The sequence below is a fragment of the Equus asinus genome, chromosome 12 (genome assembly GCF_041296235.1).
Source record: "Equus asinus isolate D_3611 breed Donkey chromosome 12, EquAss-T2T_v2, whole genome shotgun sequence".
Lineage (NCBI taxonomy): Eukaryota > Metazoa > Chordata > Mammalia > Perissodactyla > Equidae > Equus > Equus asinus.
In genome coordinates this window covers 56,172,360-56,194,704 of record NC_091801.1, presented here as the reverse complement: position 1 = coordinate 56,194,704, position 22,345 = coordinate 56,172,360, and the positions used below count along the sequence as shown (strand labels likewise).

The window sequence follows — 22,345 nt, the reverse complement described above, 5'->3', positions numbered from 1 at the left end:
AAAGGGAAAAAATTAGGTTGTGTGTAGAACACTATTGCAGTCCTGTATTGCCAGAGCAAAGAATCTGGGAAAGTGAAAGAGGACTTAGGTGAGGGCACTGTTTGTCTTTTATCCTATAAGTCAGTGTTTCCCAGACTTTTTCGTGGGCCAGTCCAATAAAAAAATAAAGCTCAGCTGTTATAGATTTGCCAACTTTTTAATTTGTTAAGTGGAGATGTTTCTTAAAAACTATCGTGTACTCAGGCATTTGTTCGTAAACAAAAGGATATATTAACACCAAAAAACAGGAAGCAAAAATCTCACAATAAATTGTCCTCTAAATTGAATACATTAACTTTATGAAAAACTCACTAAGTTGTCCTTTTTCTCCCCTCATTCCAGCAGTGTTGATCTTAGAGTCTGTGTTTGGGATGCACAGCTGGAGGTGATGAGGTGCCATTTAAGGTTTTAAGTATAGAAGGGAAATGAGAGATTTGGGGACTCTTAGACTCTGTGGAGATTGAGTTTAGAAGATGAGAGGAATGGAGACGTGGAGACCAGTTTGGAGACTTTTGCAATAGTTCATGTGAGGGACTTTCATTAAACATTATTTGGAGAACCAGCCCTGATGGCCTAGTGGTTAAAGTTTGGCGCAGTCTGCTTTGGTGGCCTGGATTTGGTTCCTGGGCACGGAACCGCAGCACTCATCTGTCAGTAGCTATGCTGTGGCAGTGGCTCACATAGAAGAACTAGAAGGAGGAAAAAAAAAGAGAGAGAGGAAGATTGGCAACAGATGTTAGCTCAGGGTGAATCTTGCCCAGCAAAAAAGAAAGAAAATCGCTTGGGAATGACGATGAAGAAGAAGTTAGTTCTTTTAAAAACAGTGATTTCTAGAGATAATGAGGTATGATTGAGGAGCTCTTCCTGACAATTTGATTTCTTTTATACTAACCCAGGGATTCACATTAATTCAACAAACCGTTGTGGGCACCTCTGGCGTGTGAAGCTCTGCATTTGGGATGTGAGGATGAAGATGTGGTCTCTCATCTCAGTGAGCTTGGAGCACTGACTTTTATTCTCTTGTCTTAGATAATGTTATTAAATTGTTCTGAAATTCCATCTGCTACATAAACAGTAAATGTCACTTTGTCTTTTTCTAGTCCAAAGAACTAAGCAAAAAAGCCCTTTTTTAATAAAATTGTAATGGTCTTTTGACCCAGCAATTCCATTTCTGGGCGTTTATCTTATAGATATATTTTCCCTAGAATCTTCATTCAGTAAATGTCTTTGTGTATGTTTTCCCCCTATATTTCACCTAGCTAATTTATACTCCATTCTGTCATCTTGGTTTACATGTTAGTTACTCAGAGATTCCTTTCTGTACTACTTAGGATGTATATGATAGAATCTGTGCAAATTAGAATCTGCACTGTACTTTTCCATAGTACCATCACTTCATAGACTTTGTCACACCTTGTAGCATTTGGTGTCTGTTTTCTTTGCTAAGACAGTTTTGTCTTAAGACAGAAGTTCAGTGTTTGCTAAGACTAGTCTGTATTGATGGGTCCTGTGTCCATCTTTTTCAATGCTTTATTTCTAGGCCTAGAGCAGGCCTGGTGAATAATAGATGATTTTATATCACACACATTAAACAGCTTTATTGAAATATAATTGATAGTAAACTGCACATATTTAATTGTACAGTTTGAAAGGTTTTGATTTATGTATGCACTCATGAAGTCATCACCACAATCAAGATTTTAAACTTAGCTATCATCCCCCAAAATTCCCTGTGCCCTTCTGTAAGCAGTCCTCTGTTCCCTCCCCTTCCCGCTTCCTCCATCCCTAGGCAATTGCAGATCTGCTCTTTGTCACTATAGATTAGTTTGCATTTTCTGGAGTTATATATACATGGATTGTATAGTATGTACTCTTTTGGTCCGACTTCCTTTACTCAGCATTGTTACTTTGAGTTCCTCATTGTTGTGTGACAGAGGAATGTTGAAACCTCTGACTATACTTGTGGATTTTCTATTTCTCCTTTCAGTTCTATCAGTTTTTGCATTATATATTTTGAAGCTCTGATATATTGCATAAACATTTATTGATTATTATGTCCTTTTGATAAATTGACCCCTTTATCATTATGGAATAACCTTCTTTATTCTTGGTTATAGTCTTTGCTCTGAAACCTACTGATATTAAAATAGTCACTCTAGCTTTCTTTTGATTAATGTTATCATAGTATATATCTATTTTTTTATCCTTTTACTTTTAACCTGTTTGTGTCTTAGTATTTAACGTGTATTTTTTTTTTTTTCCTGAGGAAGATTTTCCCTGAGCTAACATCTGTTGCCAATCTTCCTCTTTTTGCTTGGGGAAGATTCACCCTGAGCTAACATCTGTGCCAGTCTTCCTCTATTTTATACATGGGTCGCAGCCATGGTGTAGGTCTGCATCCGGGAACCGAACCCAGGCTGCCAAAGAGGAGCATGCCAAACTTAACCACTAGGCTATGGGGCTGGCCCCTAACATGCATTTTTTATTGGCAGAAATAATTGGGTCTTGCTTTTCTATTCAGTCTGACAATCTCCATCTGTTAATTAGACTGTTTACATTTAATGTGGTTGTTGATTTTGCTAGTTTGGGTCTTTCTTCTCGCTATTGGTATTCCATTTGTCCCATCTAGTCTTTGGAAAAATGTCATTTTCTCGCTTTTCTGCCTTGTTTTGGATTATTTTTTATGAGTCCATTTTTATCACATTTGTTGGCTTATTAGCTATATAGCTCTTTGTTATTTTAGTGGTTGCTTTAGGGTTTATAGTATACAATTTTAACTTATTACATGATACAGTCAAATGATATTATACTCCTTCATCTGTAGTTTAAGAACCTTACAATGGTATACTTCCATTTCTCTACTCCTGGCCTTTATGCTATTGTTGTCATGCGTTTTACTTTTACATATTAGTATAGTCTCACAATACGTTGTTATTATTATTATTTTTAAAGATTTTATTTTTCCTTTTTCTCCTCAAAGCCCCCTGGTACATAGTTGTATATTTTTAGTTGTGGGTCCTTCTAGTTGTGGCATGTGGGACACAGCCTCGGCATGGCCTGATGAGCGGTGCCACTTCCACGCTCAGAATCTGAAATGGCAAAACCCTGGGCTGCTGAAGTGGAGTGCGCGAACTTAACCACTTGGCCATGGGGCTGGCCCCCCATTGTTATTATTTTTATTTTATTTTTATTTTATTATTTTATTTAAATAATTCTCTCCTGAAGAGATTTAAATGAGAAAAAAATCTTAAGTATTTACTTATATACAGTTGCCACTTCTGGTACTCTTCCTTCCTTTGTGCAGATCCATATTTTTATCTGTATGGTTTTCCTTCTACCTGAAGGACTTTTAGTATTTCTTGGAGTGTGGGTCTTCTGGTGATGAAATCTTTCATCTTTTGTGTACAGTCATGTGCCGCAGAACAACGTTTCAGTGAGTGACACATCACACATACAACACTGGTCCCATAAGATTAGCACCTAGGTAGGTTTATAGCCATCTAGGTTTGTGTAAGTACACTTCGTGATGTTCAACAAATGGCAAAATCGCCTGACACATTTCTCAGAATATGTTCCTGTCATTAAGCGGTGCATAACTGTATCTGAAAACATTTTTATTTTGCCTTGGTTTTCAAAAGATATTTTTGCCATGTATAGAATTCTAGGTTGACAGTTTTTTTCTTCCCGTACTTTAAAGGTGTTGCCCCACTGTCTTGCTTGTATCGCTTCTGATGACCAATCTGATGTTATCCTATTTTTGTTCTTTTATATATAACATGTCTTTTTTTCTCTGGCTGCTTTTAAAATTTTTCTCTTTTACATTGGTTTTGAGTAGTTTGATTATGTTGTGCCTTGGTGTGGTTTTTCTTGTGATTCTTGTACTTGGGGTTTGTTGAGCTTCCTAAATCTGTGAGTTTATAGTTTTCATCAAGTTCAGAAGGTTTTCAGTCATTATTTCTTCCAGTTATTTTTCCTCTCACTTATCTCCGTCGAGGACTCTAGTTACTGAATTTTAGATTGCTGGAAGTTGATCCCAGCTCATCAGTGCTCTTTTCATATATTTTTTTATTCTATTTTTTCCTGTTTTGTTTTGGCTGGTTTCTCTTTTCATGCCTTAAATTTCACTAATCTTTTCTTTTGCAACATCTGTCTTTCGATAATCCCATACAGTGTATTTTTCATTGTAGATATTGTAGTTTTCATCTCTAGAAGTTTGATTTACATCATTTTTACATCTTTCATGTCTCTATCGTTTCGAACATAATGTACTTTAATAACTTTTAATGTTCTGTTCTGCTAATTATAACTTCTGTGTCAGTTATTTATTGATATATTGTTCTCCTCATTTTGAGTTTTGTTTTCTTTCCTTTTTGGATGCCTGATAATCTATGATTGGATGCCAGAAATTGTGACTTTTACCTTGTTGGGTGCAGGATACTTCTGTATTCTTATAAATCTTCTTGAACTTTGTTCTGGGATGCAGTTGAGTTACTTGGGAACAGGTTAATTCCATTGAGTCTTGCTTTTATGTTTTGTTAGGCTGGTCTGGAGCAATGCTCAGTCAAGGGCTAATTATTCCCCACTACTGAGACAAGAATTTTCTGTATACTCTACCCATCATCCCATGAATTAGGAGTTTTCACCATGCTGCCTGGCAGGAACAGTTACAGCTCCCAGCCTTGTGTGAGCACCCGCCACTGCCCCACTAATCCTTTCAGATGTTTTTTTCCCTGGCCTGGGCTTGTTCCCTTAAACATATGCCATAAGTACTCTGCTGAATATTTGAGAGAGACCCTCTGAGTTCTCTCTCTGTGTGACTCTCTCTTTTCTGGTACTCTGGCTAATGACCTATAGCTCCCTTGGTCTCTCAAGACTTTCAACTCAGTTTCCTCAACTCACAGAGCCTGCCAGATTTGACCTCACTTTCCCCTCTTTGTGCCATGGTCTGGAAACTCACTCAAGGCAGTACGCTGGGGCAGTGGTAGGGCTCACCTCACTTATCTCTCATTTCTTAAGGGTTGCTTTTCTTTGTTGCCTGATCTCTAGCGTCTAGAGGACTACTGTTTCATGTAGTTTTGTCTGGCTTATTTTATTTTATCATATTGGTTATTTCTGAAGGAAAGATAAATCTGGTCACTATTCCATCTTGGCTATAAGCAGAGTTATTCAACATGTATTTTTAAATGAAAAAATACTTTCTATAAAATAGTAGAGCTAGAAACAAAACTGGGATGGCTTAATGAAGATAATGAGAAAATGGGAGTGTAGACTGCTTTTGAAAGAAGTTTGAGAAGTACAGGGTAGGAGAGAGCTCTGCTTTGAGTGCAGGGCAGAGAAGAAGAAACCTTTTTCACTTGTTTGTTTTGTGAGTGGGGAAATTTTCAGCATATTTTAAGTGGAGGAGAAGGGACCAGTAGAGAGGTGATAACCCCTGGAGGAAGGGCCTAGAAGAGGCAGGAGAGAATGGAATCATAAACACCTGGAAGGGAGAAGAGGAACAGGGAGATCAACACTTAAAATTCTTCTTATGTGCCTTACAGCAAATACTTTATATGTTTTTAATTTAAACTTGTCAGTACTTTTATAGGATGAGTAGTAGTAACCTTTATTAAGGATGAGGAGATGCAGTAGAAAGGTTAGGGAACTTAACCAAAGTACTTGTCAGTGGCAAAGCTGACCCTAAAGATATTCTTTTTCTACTGCTTTTTTTTTTTTTTTAAAGATTGGCACCTGAGCTAACAACTGTTACCAATCTTTTTTTTTTTGCTTTTTCTCCCCAAATCCCCCTAGTACATAGTTGTATATTTTAGTTGTGGGTCCTTCTAGTTGTGGCACGCCACCTCAACGTGGCCTCATGAATAGTGCCGTGTCTGCACCCAGGATCCAAACCAGCGAAACCCTGGGCTGCCAAAGCTGAGCGCGCGAACTTAACCACTCGGCCACAGAGCCGGCCCCTCTACTGCTTTATGTAGTCTCTCTGAGCTCTTTCTTCAGGACGGGGAGAACACAAGCTGGTGAAGATTTAGGCTGTAACTGGAATAAAGGAAGAAAAGAGCCATATTACCATTGTGTTTGCATAGAGTTTACTATGAAATTTACACCTCCTCTTACAGAGGAAAATAGGAGAAGAGAGGAGATGAATGTGTTAATGTGTGCAGAAGCATGGTATAAAATAGCTTAGTGGGAGCAATGCACCTGATTCTATCCCTGCCCTGTTCCATAAAGCTTGCTTCAGAACTTGTTATATAAACTGTACTCTTACTTTTTACATCTTTATATGTAGAGAGAAAACTCAATAACTAGGTGAAAAGAAGACAACTCATTGGGTATGATTAAAAGATAAGTGGTCTAAGAGGTGACCTTTGTAAGTTAATATTCTTTGCCTCTACTACTCTCTCCTTTATTTTAAACTATTGTACTTTGCTTATATAAATATTAGATAGAATCATATTTATTTGGTGCCAAAAGAGTTGAATATTGGCAGTTTCCTGTAGTTCAGCATAATAGTATATTTTGAAAGGAAAAGATGCAGTAATTGTCACTATTGCTAGCTCTGTTAGTGTAAGCATGATGTCTGTTTTATTGACCAGTGTATGCTCAAATGCGGAGCTCAGTTTCAGGCACATAGTAGACATTCAATAAACTGTTTGTGAATGAAACACTGTAGATTTTTGAGGTTCCATGCATATTTTGTAAGGAATTTAGGTCAAGATTAGAGGAGATTCTCTTCTTGTCAGGTCCTACATTCTTTTTAAAAGACTAACAAGGATTTTTCAACAAAGCTCTTTTATTTCCAGTGCAAGTAATATTAAATAATAAAATATTTATTACACTGGCTTCTTAGCCCTCTGTTAAGGAGATTCCTCTTCTTCAACCATTTTAAAGATCTAAGAGATTGGAGACTCCCTGCTCTCCACCCTCTCTATTAGGAGGCTCTACAAAGAGCTGTGTCAGTGGTTAAGCTCTGTCATCTTCTCTCAGGTGCTCTGCCTGCCTGTTTATTTTCAAGATGATTGACATGGTAAATGCAATGGTAAGTTTTCCTTTCTCATTTGAGGCCAGATAGGCAGTCTTTTCCATGCACTAACAACTTTTACAAATAGTAAGTACGTAATATATCCTTGGCTCATTTCTGTGTCCTAATAATTTACATAAATTATTTCGTCTGAGTGCAACAATTAGACTATATCATGGTCTTCTAATAGTGGTTTCCCAGATTCATATGTTCACAGATGAGGTGTTGTAAAGGCAAAGGGCTAAGAACCCTCTGGCTTGTTCAGGATTGCCCTGGGATCTTTGGCACAAATACGAAGAAAATGTATTTATTGTATCATTGCCTAGTGTTACTGCTTTGGGCCATTATGTTACCGTGCACATTTCCTGCAATATCTAGTTTCATCCACACAGTGGTGCTACAAAACCAAGAATTGATGTTTGTTTCCCTTTAATCAGTGGAATATGTATTTCTAACTGTTCCTTATAAAATAAATACTTCCTCGAGTTATAGAATAACAATTTCCTCAGCCTCTATCAAAGCCGTCATAAAGTTGTAATGATTTTACGTCTGAAAAGCCTTTCATGTACCAAATTCTGCCCAGTTCTCTAGCTTCCTTCATCTGTAGCCTTCCCTTCAACAGTTCTGCTTATTGCTCTGTATTTCAGCCAGTCTGGCCTTCTTTTGATTCTTTGAACACAAGTTTTTCCTCCTACTTTTGTCTACTTTTCTTTCTGCCTTTAATAAATAGGCAGAGGGTGTGTGTGTGTCTGTCTCTGTGTGTGTGTAGGTATATTTCTTCTTAAGTTAATTCTACCTTATCCTTTGTAGCTTGACTCAAATTTTTGAAAGCTTTCGTTAATTTCCCCAAGTAGATTGGGTCCTCATGTTATTTGTTCTCATGGTACCAGTAATTTTTCTTTGTAACATTTATTACATTTTAATTATATATTTATTTGTGTGATTATTTGACTAATATTTGTTTCTCTACTGGCTCATAAATGCTAAGAAGGTAGATTTTGTGCTCTTTGCTCATCTTTGTATAATTTGTGCCTATTAAAATATTTGCTGAATGGGGCTGGCCCCGTGGCCGAGTGGTTAGGTTCGCGCACTCCGCAGCAGGCGGCCCAGTGTTTCGTTAGTTCGAATCCTGGGCGCGGACGTGGCACTGCTCATCGGACCACGCTGAGGCGGCGTCCCACATGCCACAACTAGAAGAACCTACAACGAAGAATACACAACTATGTACCGGGGGGCTTTGGGGAGAAAAAGGAAAAAATAAAATCTTTAAAAAAAAAAAAAAATATTTGCTGAATAAATAAATGAATGAATATAAGTCAGCCAGAACTCAAGGCAGGTAGTAGAAATAGGACAGGTGATCATTCTGGAAAAAGAAGAAATTACTTGCAATCAGAATACAGTAGGGTGAGTTTCATATTAAGGTAAAGTAGCGGCCAGGCATAGTCCACTTATATATTTCCTGTTGGAGCAGAAATTAATTCTAGGTCACGGGCAGTCCTGAGCTGTCAGGGTTCCTGTCTGCATGGAAGGAGAGGAGGAATGGGAGGCAGAGGTCACATTTGGCAGATTTAAAGTTATGGAAGCAGCTAAGAGAGTAGATCTTAAAAGTTCTCATCACAGGGGCTGGCTCCGTGGCCGAGTGGTTAAGTTCGCGCGCTCCGCTGCAGGCGGCCCAGTGTTTCGTTGGTTCGAATCCTGGGCGCGGACATGACACTGCTCATCAAACCACGCTGAGGCGGCGTCCCACATGCCACAACTAGAAGGACCCACAACCAAGAATATACAACTATGTACCAGGGGGGCTTTGGGGAGAAAAAGGAAAAAATAAAATCTTAAAAAAAAAAAAGTTCTCATCACAAGGGAAAAAATTATAACTATGTGAGGTGATAAGTAAATTTGTTGTGGTAATCATTTCACAATATGTACGTATGTCAAATCATCATGTTGTACATCTTGAACTTATACAATGTCATATGCTGATTATATCTCAGTAAAGCTGGAAAAAAGTAAAATAAAATTATAGAAGCTGCAAATGCCCTGATAGGAGAAGCTCTATTCCTTAAGTAGGACACCTTGTTTCTGTTCCAGGTAGAATATTGTTTTGTTCTGTACCCTTGGGAACCATGTGGTATAACATTGGAGAAGTCACCATTTGTGCTTATGTTTATTTCCCTAATTATATAATGAGATAATAAAAACATTTTCTTTATTTCTTAATATGTGGTAAAAAGGAATGAGATAATAGAAATAAAGGATTTTAAAAAGTACAAAACCACCTGATAAAGTAGTCTTAATATTTGCCCAGAAGACAGGAAATCCTTCAATTTTGGAATTTCTCTGTCTTTTTATTAATAATTACAAGGAAGCAGTGCCTAAAAGAAAAGAGGATTGTGGCATGAAAAGCCCAATCTCCTATGGCTGGTATATTCTAAGTTCTCTCAGGGCAGGGAGCATGTTAGTTTTATTCACTGTGTATACTGTGCACACAGTGCCTGGTAGGTACCCAGAAATTGTTTTTGAATGAATAGTATAGTGAACTGTCCTTGTGATTAGCATTCTGTGATTTCTTTGCCTTGTAAGCAGTCTGCAGAAAGGAACACTGGAAGGCAGAACTCTTGATGTTTATGTTTATTTTTCTTATATTTCAGCTGTGGCAGAAGTAAAACTTCGAGATGATCAGTATACACTGGAACACATGCATGCCTTTGGAATGTATAATTACCTACACTGTGATTCATGGTATCAAGACAGTGTCTACTACATTGATAACCTTGGAAGGATTATGAATTTAACAGTGATGCTGGTAAGACATAAATCTATAGTACTAGGATTTTCCAATAAATTTGATCCTTAATTTTCATTTTTAATCTGATGTCCAGAGAATTGAGGTACACATACCTTTAATATGTGCTTCCAGAAGTGGTTTTTTTGTGTGTTTGTTTTTGAATTTTTTTGGCAAGTGTAAGCACAGAGTGATATATATTCTTAAAATACAAATTCATCTTGGCCTATGCAGTTTATAATGCCCTTCTCTCCAACCCTGCCTTTCGCCACTTTGTATACTACACCCGAGCTATACTAGACTCTTGCAGTTCCTGAGACATGCCCTGTATCCTGTTGTCTCCAGCCCTTTCCCATTTGATTAACTCTACCTAGAACATTCTCTCTTCATTGTCAGGCAGCTTCCCAATCTTCACTTAAGTCCCAGCTCACCATTTCATCTAGGAAACTTGCCCTGACATCCTCCCTTTACTCCCCCAGCAATATTCAAACCACTGGTTCTCAGATCTGCATGGACCGTGACCTCCCTCTAGGCCAGGAGTTGGCAAACTTTTTCTACACGGGGCCAGAGAATGACTATTTTAGGGTTTGAGGGCCAGACAGTCTTAATGTCAAAACTGCTCAATTTTGCTATAGTAGTGTGAAAACATTCTTATATGTCTATAATCCTAGCACCTAGCAGAAGGCTTGGCTTGGTCAATATGTTTGTTGAATGGATAACAGCTCTTTAAAACTTGTTCTTACTCTTTGGAGTTGGCTTTGCATTCTTGATGGGATCTTCCTTTTATTATTTCTTCTTCAGGTACAGGTTTGTTGAGATAAATTATTTTGCTGAATAAGAAATATTTATTTTTCTTCCACAAACATTAATTGAATGTTGCTGCATGCTTAGTAGCCACATACACAAATAAATTGGTAACGTGTAACTGTGGAAGGAGGGATAAGATGCAGAAGGAGTATGGAGGAGGAAATAGTTTAGTACTATGCTTGGCAGGGAGCGGGGTGCAGATAAGAGTCACAGTTGAGGGCCAAAAGCCTGGTTTTATCATTTTACTCATTAGTAATCACAATTTGAAATACTTATTCCAACTTAAATCACAAGATTGATTGGAAATCTGGAATGAAAACTTAATGGTTGTGTTTGAAATATTATAGATAAGCAATAGGGACTGGGTCAGTATATTTTTCTTCTCCTATGGGAAAGTTTCCATAGGCAATCAAATGCTATAATTTTATGGAGATAGCTTATTTGACATGGAATCAGAGCAGAGACTAATTTGGCTTTGATTTCTTTTTCTGACTTATTCTAGCTTCTATGGATACCATAGAATAACTTGTTACAGTTCTTTAGTTTAGTTTCTTTTGCCTATCTGTGGACTCATTAAAGACATATATACACATACACTCCATATGCACATATATTTAGATAGTGTGTACACACAAGCCAAATGGCCTATGCCATACATGTGCGCTGTACTGTCCATACACGATCATACATGTCCATGCTCTGCATATACAGAGTTTGCATTTTATTATGTGTTTTGAATTTAAGTGCTTTTATGTTTTTTAGATCCTGTTATGTTTTGTTTTTTTTAGGAAGACAAATCTAAATTCTGGTAAGTTCTCTAAGAATATTGACTTAGCCTAACTCGGTCACATAGTCTAATTTGTAGTATTCACCCAATATTTAAAACATTTATTGAGTAGCTACTATATGTTACGGATTGTTGTATGCACTAGGAATGCTGCAGCATACAAAATGAAGTCTTTCAGTGTATTAATTTACAGTAGAATATGAACCGCTTCTTTCCCTCTTTTCCCCAGTTTGAACTTGATGTTGAAATAACCTCTTTTGGTACATTTTTGTATATGTTCAAAACAATGTATGCCTTTCCATATATATATAGTGCGTTTAAATTTGTTTAGCTTCCTGATAAAATTAGAAGGGTTTTTTTTTTTTAAAAAAAATTTCATTGATAAGCAATATGGAAACCATAATTTAGAATGCATGACTTCTGGGAAAGTTTCTACAAGTTGCCTTCTTTCCTAGTTCTTAGTTATCATTTTCATCCCTAAACTCTTTTAGCACTTCATAAGTATTCTCTATTTAGCAATTAGATTATAAAGTCCTTGAATTATTTAGTTGAAAAGACATAATATGCACTCTAAAAACAGTTTATTAGATCCTCTGTGGAAAAGACCTACCATGTACCTTTTTTTGCTAAGTGGTAAGTGACACTGTTTGAGTGAGGATTGCTTGCCCCAAATGTTAGTTTTTGTAGGTCGTACCTCTTATGGGCTGGCAGGTATCCCCAGAGAGGAGTCCTCTGGTTTCTTGTCTGAGAGCTATAAGGCCTGATCCTGGCTGTCTGGGATCCAAGCAAAAGAAAAGAGTTTGTGGTCTCATCTTTTAATATGTGGACATTCACTGATTCCCCTATTTTTTTTTCAGTAGTGTCTTTTACCCCTGTGATTAGCTGGGCCTGATAGCCAGAGGCAGTCTAGTTTAAACTTTCAATGGAGAAATCTCTAGGTCTTGCGAGGGTGGGGGATTTATATTGATTTTGGGAGAATTGGCATTTTTATGATCTTTTTTCACCTCAGAACATGGTATGTCCTTCTATTTATTTAGATCTTCTTTTATGTTCTTTAGTAATTTTATAGTTTCCCCTTGATTTTATGCTAATTTTGTTAAATTTATTCTTAAGTATTTTATAGTTTCTGCCTCTGTTGTCAACAGAATATAATTTTTTCTATTTTCTTTTCTAGGTGTTTATTGATAAAGACTGTTGTATAAACAGCAGCCTTATTGATAATTCAGTGATTTTTACCTACTCTGACTTAGGTTTTCAAAGTATACAATCAGCAAAAGGAAATGATTTTCTTTCTCCTTTTCCAGTGCTTATGAAAATGGAAATAACATTCCTGTGTCATTTCATTTTTATCTTATTGCTCTTCCTAGATAGAACCTCCTGAGACAATGTTGGATAATAATGGGAATTGCAGGTATCCCAGTTTAGCTCTTGATTTTATTTGTAATGGCTTTTAAATTTACTTAAGAAAATACTTACTCTTGGGGAGATTTTTGCCTGAGGAAGATTAGTCCTGAGCTAGCATCTGTTGTCAATCTTCCTCTTTTTTTGCTTGAGGAAGATTAGCCCTGAGCTAACATTGTGCCAGTCTTCCTCTATTTTATATGTGGGATGCCTCCACAGCATGGCTGATGAGTGGTGTAGGGCCATGCCCTGGATCCAAACCTGTGAACCCAGGCCACTGAAGTGGAGTGCACTGAACTTAACCACCAGGCCTCGGGGCTGGCTGCTTACTCTTGCTTTTTGATAAATAGCTTTTATTATTTTAAAGGTGCTTCCTTCAGTTGCTGTTTCTATTTAATGTTTTTTGTTACGCCTACTGAATTTTATTACATGCCTTTTTAGCATCCACCTGTTGTTAATGATTGTGTGCTTTTCATTAATTTATCAATGTAGTAAGTTAAATTAATATAGTTATTAAATTCTTAATTTCCTAATTCTCTAAGTTCCTAGAATAAACCCTTTTTGGTAAGAGTATATTATTCTTATTGATACATTGTTGGATTCTTTTTGCTGACATTTTATTTAGAATATTTGTATTTTCTTCACAAGTTATAGTGGTTTTATTTTGTTTTTGGTGATTATCAGATTTTGATTAAATTTTGCTGGCTTCCTTAAATGAATCAGAGAGTTTTCTTGAACTAGAATTGTTTAAGATTGGAATGATCTATTCTTTATATGTTAAATAAAGATCGTCTTTGGACCTATTGCATATCCTGTTGTCCTTTTCAGTGGTAGTTCTCTAGTCACCTCTCCAGTTTATTTTATGGTAATTGGTTTATCCAAACTCTTCTTCTTGGGTAACTTTGTAGTATTATACTTTTTTATATTATTATACTAGGGGAAAAAATCATCCATTTCCTCGTAATTTTTCAAGTTTGTTGCTGTAAAGTGGCATGTTTTATGCTAAGATTGTTGTCGTTTCTCTTTTTCTCTTCTCTATTTTTCCCTGTTTTCCTTAATCAAACTTTAGAAAGGTATTATTATTATTTTATTTTTAAAGAACCATGTTTGGGGTGATTTTAGCTTGTTTCTGCTTAATTAATTCAACTTTTGTCTTTGGTTTTCAAATTGTATTGCACAACAGAATCACTTGGAGTAATTGATCAAAACAAAGCTAATTTCAGATTTCGGTTCACAAAGATTCTATATTCATTATGTCAGGATTAGTCGTGGGCTGGGAATCTGCATTTTATGCAGCCCCTCAGATGACATTTTGCTTGTGGTGCAGTGACCAAGTTTTGAGAAACTCTGCATCTGTGGTACAGAAGAAAACTACGCTTACCTATTGTTATTTTTCTGATCAGCCATAAAGGAAATCGACTTGCTCTTTGAACTTTTGTGTTGGAAGCAAGTGGAGAATGTTGGCCACTGGCTACACATTGGCTTTTTTTTTTTTTTTTGCAGTAAATAGTTGCTTTAATATGATTTTATTGTCTGAATCTTTTTTTTTGTTTTTGAGTCAAAGCACACATACACAAATCCAAGAGAGATTCTTTTCCTGTGGCTGGTTCACAAATGACCACCCTTGTTAAATCTGGGCTAAATACTATTGTGGTCAAAGTGGGCGTAAGAAAGGAAATCCACACGTTGCTTGACATTTTGATTTTGTCAGGAGCCAGCAGGTGGCAGTAGTTCAACACACAGGTTTATAGAGGCCTGCTACTTCCATGTCAGTTTAACTTGTGGGTTTATGATCCTTAATTTTAGAGAACTGTCAATCAGGAGGAAGTATACTTAGGAAGTAGAACATGCCTTAGGAAAGTAAAAGAAAAAAGTGTCTAAAATTTGTTTTTTATTATATTGTCATTTTATTCGATATTAGGGCTTATTTTAAAGTAATATGTTCTGTTTCTTAATATTTAGGGAATTCTGTCTGTAAAATAAAAAATAATTTATTTTTCCATTTACCTGAAAACCTAGCTTGTTTCTGTTACTAAAGAAGAGTTTCATTTCGTGATGCCTCTTTAAATTGCACTTAAAGATCTGGAGGAGAGTTACTAGGTTCCAACTGAAGCAAGTATTTGTGAGGCTGTGTCTTGGAGTGACGGCTCAGGTGTATGCCAGTATGTTCGTCTCTAGACCTGAATCTCAGCTTATTTTCTACACTTGAGTTTATTAGGAGGGAACCAGTTATTTACCTGGTTAAAGAAATAAATAATAGGAAGGATTAAGTTCTTTGAACTGTGTGTGCTTAATGCATTGTCGAATGCTTTGTGTTACATAGAGACATTACTCAGTCAAATTGCAATTAATTTAAAACACCTTTTCTTAAAGCTTTAGAAAAAAGAATTTTTTTCTTTCAAATAAAGTTAACAGTTAGTAGTGATGAAAGGTTTTCTCCAGAAAAAGACTGCTTCCTTTTAAAAGGGCAAAATTTTAAATGTCAGTGTCTAATAATGCTGGTAAATGGCATCCTTATTTAATTTTACTTGGCCATTTTTTTTTAAATTTGACTAGTGCTTTCTCTAAATGTATATGTGTTAGAACAATGCTTTGTTAGTTCAAAACTTGTCTCCTTGTAACTATAACTGAGGCCCCCAAACTCTTATTTAGAGATGCTTTTCATTAATATACACAGTATATATTAATATTTATTATTTATTTACAGTACCGTTATATACAATATGTGGACATTATAATTTTTGTATTACATTTTATTGACTCAGGAATTTAATGAAAAATACTATATAATGTATTAGCCTGAAGAAAAGCTGAACATGGTAGTTGCATTCATAGTGGGTTTTTTTTTTTTGTAGGGAGGGAGGGTATTCTAGAAATTGCAACGAGATATAAGGTATCAGTTGTTTAGAAGGAAATGGTTTCTTCTTCGGGAAGTGTGGAATACAAGAAAGACCATCAACTTTTGGAGTGGGGTCAACCAGGATTTGAATCCTAGCCCTGCCATTTTCTAGCAGTGGAGTTCCAGGCAAATTATTCAGTGTTTTCTAACAGGGCCCTTTATCTTCTCAAAGTGGGAATAATAATTTTAACTTGATTGGGTTTGGTAATAATTAAATGATATGGCAAAAATCCAAGCACTTATTTAATACGATGCTTGTACATTGTAGTCATTCAGTAACTGTTCCATTCGTCAATGAAATTTTAATTCTTCTGCAATTTAGCTGTTGAAATGTTACCTCAGAATAATTTTTTTTATTAAAGATTTTTATTTTTTTTCCTTTTTCTCCCCAAAGCCCCCCAGTACATAGTTGTATATTCTTCGTTGTGGGTCCTTCTGGTTGTGGCATGTGGGACGCTGCCTCAGCATGGTTTGATGAGCAGTGCCATGTCCGCGCCCAGGATTCTAACCAACGAAACACTGGGCTGCCGGCAGCGGAGCACGTGAACTTAACCACTCGGCCACAGGGCCAGCCCTTCTCAGAATAATTTTCAACAGCTTTGAATATACAGTGGTTTCTTGATATCCTTGGGGGCTTGGTTCCAGGACGCCCCTTGAATACCAAAATCTGTGGATGCTCAAATCCTTTATATAAAATGGTGTTGTGTTTGCTATAATCTATTTGTATCCTCCTGTATACTTTAGATCATCTCTAGATTACTTATAATATTTAAGACAATGTAAATGCTATATAAGTACTTGTTATACTGTATTGTTTAGGGAATAATGGCAAGGAAAAAAAGTTTGTACGTACATGTTCAGTACAGATGCAACCATTGTAGGCCTTTTAGTCTGCAGTGAGTTGAATCCTAGGATAGGGAGGGCCAACTGTAGTTATGTTAACCGTGTTTTGTCTGGAAGAAGAAAATGATTGGGTAGGACAAGGACATTATAGATGCCAATATCATAAAGCATTATTAAGCTATCATTTAACTGGTTTCTTTTATATTTTATTTAATTAATTTTGGCTTTACATTTATATACTTGAATATCTTAATCATTCTATTGGATATTGTACTCATCTGATTAGACTTCTAGCAATCTCAGTCATGTGTAACCTTGTATTTAAAAGAAAATGGCTTAAAACAACCTTAATCATTATGTATGAAGTGGAGGATAGTGGTTTAACAAGTTTAGCCCTGCATTCTTCCTAATAATGGTTTACTAGATGAGATTCAGCAAAGGGCTTGTAGTGGATGAGACCCCTGGAAACCTTTGCTATGAAACAACAGTTTTGAGGAACAGGTTCTATTTTATTTTATCCTATTAATATTTTTTAAGTTATGTATATCACACATAAATTGCTCAATGTAAAAAAAAAAAGTCAAGCAACGTATTTGAAGCAGAAATGGAAAGTTTCCCCTTACCCTCGATCTCCCCTACCACCTGTCGCACTCCAGTCTTATTTGCCTTTCTGTCGGTAAACACCATGAACAGACCAGCATGTGTCTGTCTACAGCTTACGCTGTGCTTTCATATCACAGCGTTTGGTTGTTTCAATATATATGGATTCATATTGTACATATTCTGCATCTTTCTTTTTTTCAGTTATTTTTCTTGGAGATCTTTTTATGTCAGTATTATAAATCCACTTCAGTATTTTTAACAGTTATTAGGTTATTCCAAAGGATGGAAATTCCACAGTTAACCATTCTCTCCGGTGGTGCCAGGTACACATCTATAATTGAACAAGTTGGATTTATTACATTTTGCAGCAGAGGAGAATGCACACCATGGGGAACCACAGAGTGTTTCAGTAAGAGGATGTTAGAAAGGACTTATAGGATTGAGCTTGTATAAGGTGATTTGGGGGAGTATTTAAGAAAGTGGGGCTTTGCTCTGGATTGGAAACTGGATAATTCTCTGATGGGTGTCTTAATAAGTCTTATCCACAAGGAGGGAAGATTAGACCGCGGCTCAAGCTGTAATTAGTAAAGAAGCTACAGTCACTCATATTGGCCTGAGTTAAGGTCCTGCTTGTGGCTTTGAGAGTGTTCATGTTTCATCTGTGTTCAGATATCATTATGGAATGATGCTCTTTTTGTCATGTTTCATCATGGTCATACAGGTCACACAGTGGCCTTATTGATATTTATATTCTGTGAAATTGTTCATCAGGAGAACATAGCTGTTAGTGCCAGCCCTGCTCCTAGCAAAACCAAGGCCTCACTAATGCTACCAGGCCAGCTCCAGGATGTCAGGGGCTGCTTTTTTCTTACTATTGATAAACAACTAGATTGTTGCCTAGTTTTTTATTGGCACAATTTTTCATTTTCATTATTAAAATGAGCATTTGTATTTCATGGATCTTTATATGTGCAAGTATTCTTTTAAATTCCTAGAGCTGGAGTTGTATCAAAGGGTATATAAAACATCATAAAATTTGATTTATAATCCTTTCCAAATAGCCTATACTTATTTTTACTCCCACCAACAAGGCACTTTTGTCAAGAATAGGCGTTTCTAAACTAAGATTTTTTTTTCTGGCTTATTTTATTTTTTGCTGAGAAAGATTTGCTCTGAGCTAACATCTGTTTTCAGTCTTCCTCCTTTTTTGCTTGAGGAAGATTAGCCCTGGGCCAACATCTGTGCTAGTCTTCCTCTATTTTTCATGTGGGACGCCACTGCAGCATGGCTGATGAGTGGTGTAGGTCCATGCCTAGGATCCGAACTCATGAACCCAGACTAGCAAAGTGGAGTACTTAACCACTACACCAAGGGGCCACCCCTCTGGCTTATTTTTTTTAAACACAGTTTTCTTGTTCATATTCTTTTCCATTTAAATATTTTGGATAATCATGTATTTCTTGTTGAGTTTTTAAGGGCTCTTTATGTGTTATAGATAGTAGTTCTGTGTTACATTTTTGGCAAGTATTTTTCTCCCTGTCTCATACATGTTTTTATTTTGCATAGGAAGGCTTTCTCCACTCTGAAATTGTTAAAACATTATTAATCTTTTAACAGTCATTTTGCTTTTTCTTTAACACATTTAGATTATTAATCTATCTAGAATATGGAATATTTTTGTTTGTAGTGTGAGGAAAATCCAAAAGATCTCTAGTGTCCCAGTGCTATTTATTAACTACTTCATTTGTTTCTCACTGATTGGAAATACCACATCATGTTCTAAATGCCTACATAGATGTCAGCTTGCAGTAAAATTTCTCTTAATTGACCTCCATTTAACTGACTGACGGGATTAACTGACGTTCTCTTTTCCCTCTGATAACATGCTGACTGAAGATGCAGTAAGCTTAATGTTTATTGCCAGTAGGCTGCATGATACTATGCTGATACAATTCTGTTTCTGCTAATTGAGTTTTGCATCACTAAAACTCAGATTTGGTCATTCTAAAAACTTTATGCCAGCTGTGCTTGTCATTGTATTTTCATTATTTAATTCAATATTATGTAAATCAGTAAAATATGAGTACAAAAAGAAGAAAAAGTGCCCTTTCAAAGAAAAGTAAATTGGATGCTTTAGAAAGAGACATTGAGTCACTAAAATCTGTGGCTATTAAGGACATTATATATAGTTTACTTAAATTTTATCAATGTATGCATAGATCTAAACAATTCTAGGAATGGAGAATGAAATACCTGAATGAAGGATTATTTTTGGCCTGTCGGAAAATCTTTTAACTTTAACAACAACAACAACAACAACAACAAATTACTGGATTGAATACATTTTGGTGTATGAGAAGTTTATTCCCTGAATTGTAGGCCTTTCAGTATATTTTCTTGTAAAGCATTTTAATGATGCAGTCCATCTTACGGCTTTTATAAGGATATAGATACAATAAAAATATGCTCACAAAAACCTAAGTTTTTAATAGTCTAAATGTAGTTTTTTCATACCACAGGGTGATGTCTGTGTAAGTGTTTAGAACATGATGTGGTATTTCCAATTAGTTAGAAACACTGATCATTAAGTCTGAGCTTAAGAGACGAATGAAGACTAAATTACTTCATTGGATTAGTTATCTATTGCTGTCTAGCAGTTTACTTCAAAACTTTGTGTCTTGAGGGACCAGGCCAGTGTATAGTGATTAAGTTCACAGGCTCCACTTCAGTGGCCCATGGTTCACCACTTCAGATCCTGGGCACAGACCTAGCACTGCTCATCAAGCCACGCTGAGATAGAAGATTGATGTCCCACATAGAAGAACTAGAAGGACATACAACTAGGATATACAACTGTGTACTGGGGCTTTGGGGAGAAAAAACAAAAAGAAAAAAAGAGAAAGATTGGCAATGAATGTTAGCTCAGGGCCAATCTTCCTTACCAAAAAGCATACTGAAAAAAACCCTAACAATTTAGTGTCTTGAAACAATAAACATTTGTTATCTCACACAGTTTCTGTGGATTAGAAATCAGAGCGGCTTAGCTGGGAGTTCTGTCTCAGGATTTCTTGTAAGGTTGTAGTCAAGATGTCACCAGGACTACCGTGATCTGAAGGCTTGGCTAGGGCCAAAGGATACACTCCCGAAATGATTCACTCGCAGGGTGCTGGTTATTGTCAGGAGACCTCAGTTCCTCCCTCAATGGGGCTGCCATGTTCAGTCTGAGGGAGAGCAAGATGGAAGATGTAAACTCTTTTATGATCTAGTTTGAGAAGTCACATATCGTCACTTCTGCCTATATTATTAGTTAGAAGTGAGTCAGTGGTACAGCTCTTACTCAAAGGGAAGGAATTTAGGTACTTTGTTTTGAAGAAGAGAGTAACCACTACGCTGCAGATACTTATACATGTGTGTATGGATCAGTGAGAGGGAGGGTTTCATTTATGTTTGGCTTCTTTTTAGGACACTGCCTTAGGAAAACCACGAGAGGTGTTTCGACTTCCTACAGATTTGACAGCATACGACAATCGCCTTTGTGCATCTATCCATTTCACATCTTCTACCTGGGTTACCTTGTCAGATGGAACTGGAAGATTATACCTCATTGGTACAGGTGAACGTGGAAATAGTGCTTCTGAAAAATGGGAGGTGAGCTTTTTTTTTAGACTTATGCAAAGTCTGGAAAATATATATAAATTAGACCTGAATGATTTTGAAATAGCACTTTTTAGGTATAGTTTACTTGTGACCTCTTGGTTTTTAGAATATATAATGTTTTGGATATCTTTTTAATTAAACTATAAAATCTATACGTTTTACAAAACAGGTATGTTAACCATTCCTGTTTTGATTTAAGGTCAGGGTAGTTGTCAAGAATTGAATTCATTTTTCAGCAAATGTTTATTGAGTGCTTTATATGTGAAAAAGCAGTACACCAAGCATTGACATTGCCTTCTTCTTGAAGAAGAGTTGGCCGGAAAATCACATTGGGATGTCTTTTCTCCTCTACTCATGTTGTATTTGTTGGTATGTTTATGGGCCTAGCACACTTCTCCTGCACTGCTCTGCTAGCTGTCTGCTGTGTTTAGCTTGGTCAAATAGCGAGTTTATCAGAGTATTCCCTACTTAGAAAAATAGCCTCGAACATAAATATAGTAATGTGCCAATCTCTTAAGATGCCATTTTTACTTCAGTTTTCTTAAAACCATGTAATCCCTTAAATCTGAGGGGCAGGTTAGGATTTTAAGTAGTAATAAATAGGAAATTAATTTCTCTAGAGTTACAGTTTTTGAAAGTGGAAAAAGATGACACTGAGTTACACTAATAAGTATATTGTGATATTGCTACTGTCTAAATCTCAGCAAGTAGGTGGCCTTTAATTCTGGATAGATAAAGAGTTATGAACTTAATATATTTATATCTTATAAAATATTTTTATTGGACTAATAGATACCTACACAGACCAGGCTTTAGTTATTTGAGAAAAATCAAGAAGGCCTTAGAACCAAATGGTTTTACCTTTCTTACTGACTTATATTAAATGGAATACTACCAAATTGTAGTGTGTTCAAAGAACTAAAAAAAAACCTCAACAAATGACCAGTAGCCTGTCTACAGGGGGCCTTTGCAGTCACAGTTTCAAATACTCATTGGACATTGTGACATTTTCTGCTGTGGCCTCCAGTAATAACTTTTTATTCTTTTTTTTTACTGAGGCAAGGTGGTGTATAGCACAGCTACCTGAACCAGCTGGAAGGAGTTTAGAGAATGATGGGCAGGAGAGAGACGAATGAGAATTTATCTATTATCAAGCTGTGGGAATTCTGTTGGTTTTAAGCAGGAAGAGACACACTGATCCAGCTCACTTCAGCTTAAAAATATTACCACATATTCTGCGAGGAGGAAATTCATATGGATTTATAATTTATTTTGTTTCTGCTGTGTATATCCCCTTAGCACATATTAGGACTTCAATAAGATTTTTTAAATCAGAAATGTAGATCTATTTCATGTCCTCTTCAGTGTACACTGCCGTACTGAAATAAGCACCCCCTGAGATGTTTTCAGTTAATAATAGTTTTGACTGGGGATTGGGGAGGTGGGGAGTGGGAAAGAGATGGGACTTGAGCATTAACTGAGCCGGGAGGGATACTGTGGAATACTGGTCAC

The 22,345-nt window shown here is 36.4% G+C and overlaps 1 protein-coding gene across 1 annotated transcript in view; it reads left to right on the top strand.

Annotated features, from left to right (window-relative positions):
- NUDCD1 (NudC domain containing 1) overlaps nt 1–22,345 on the top strand; it is a 76,960-nt gene that overhangs the window by 2,830 nt on the left and 51,785 nt on the right. The window contains exons 2-3 of the mRNA XM_014840003.3: nt 9,703–9,857; nt 20,639–20,824. Coding sequence (XP_014695489.3) covers nt 9,703–9,857; nt 20,639–20,824 — 341 coding nt within the window. The remainder of the gene's footprint in view (nt 1–9,702; nt 9,858–20,638; nt 20,825–22,345) is intronic.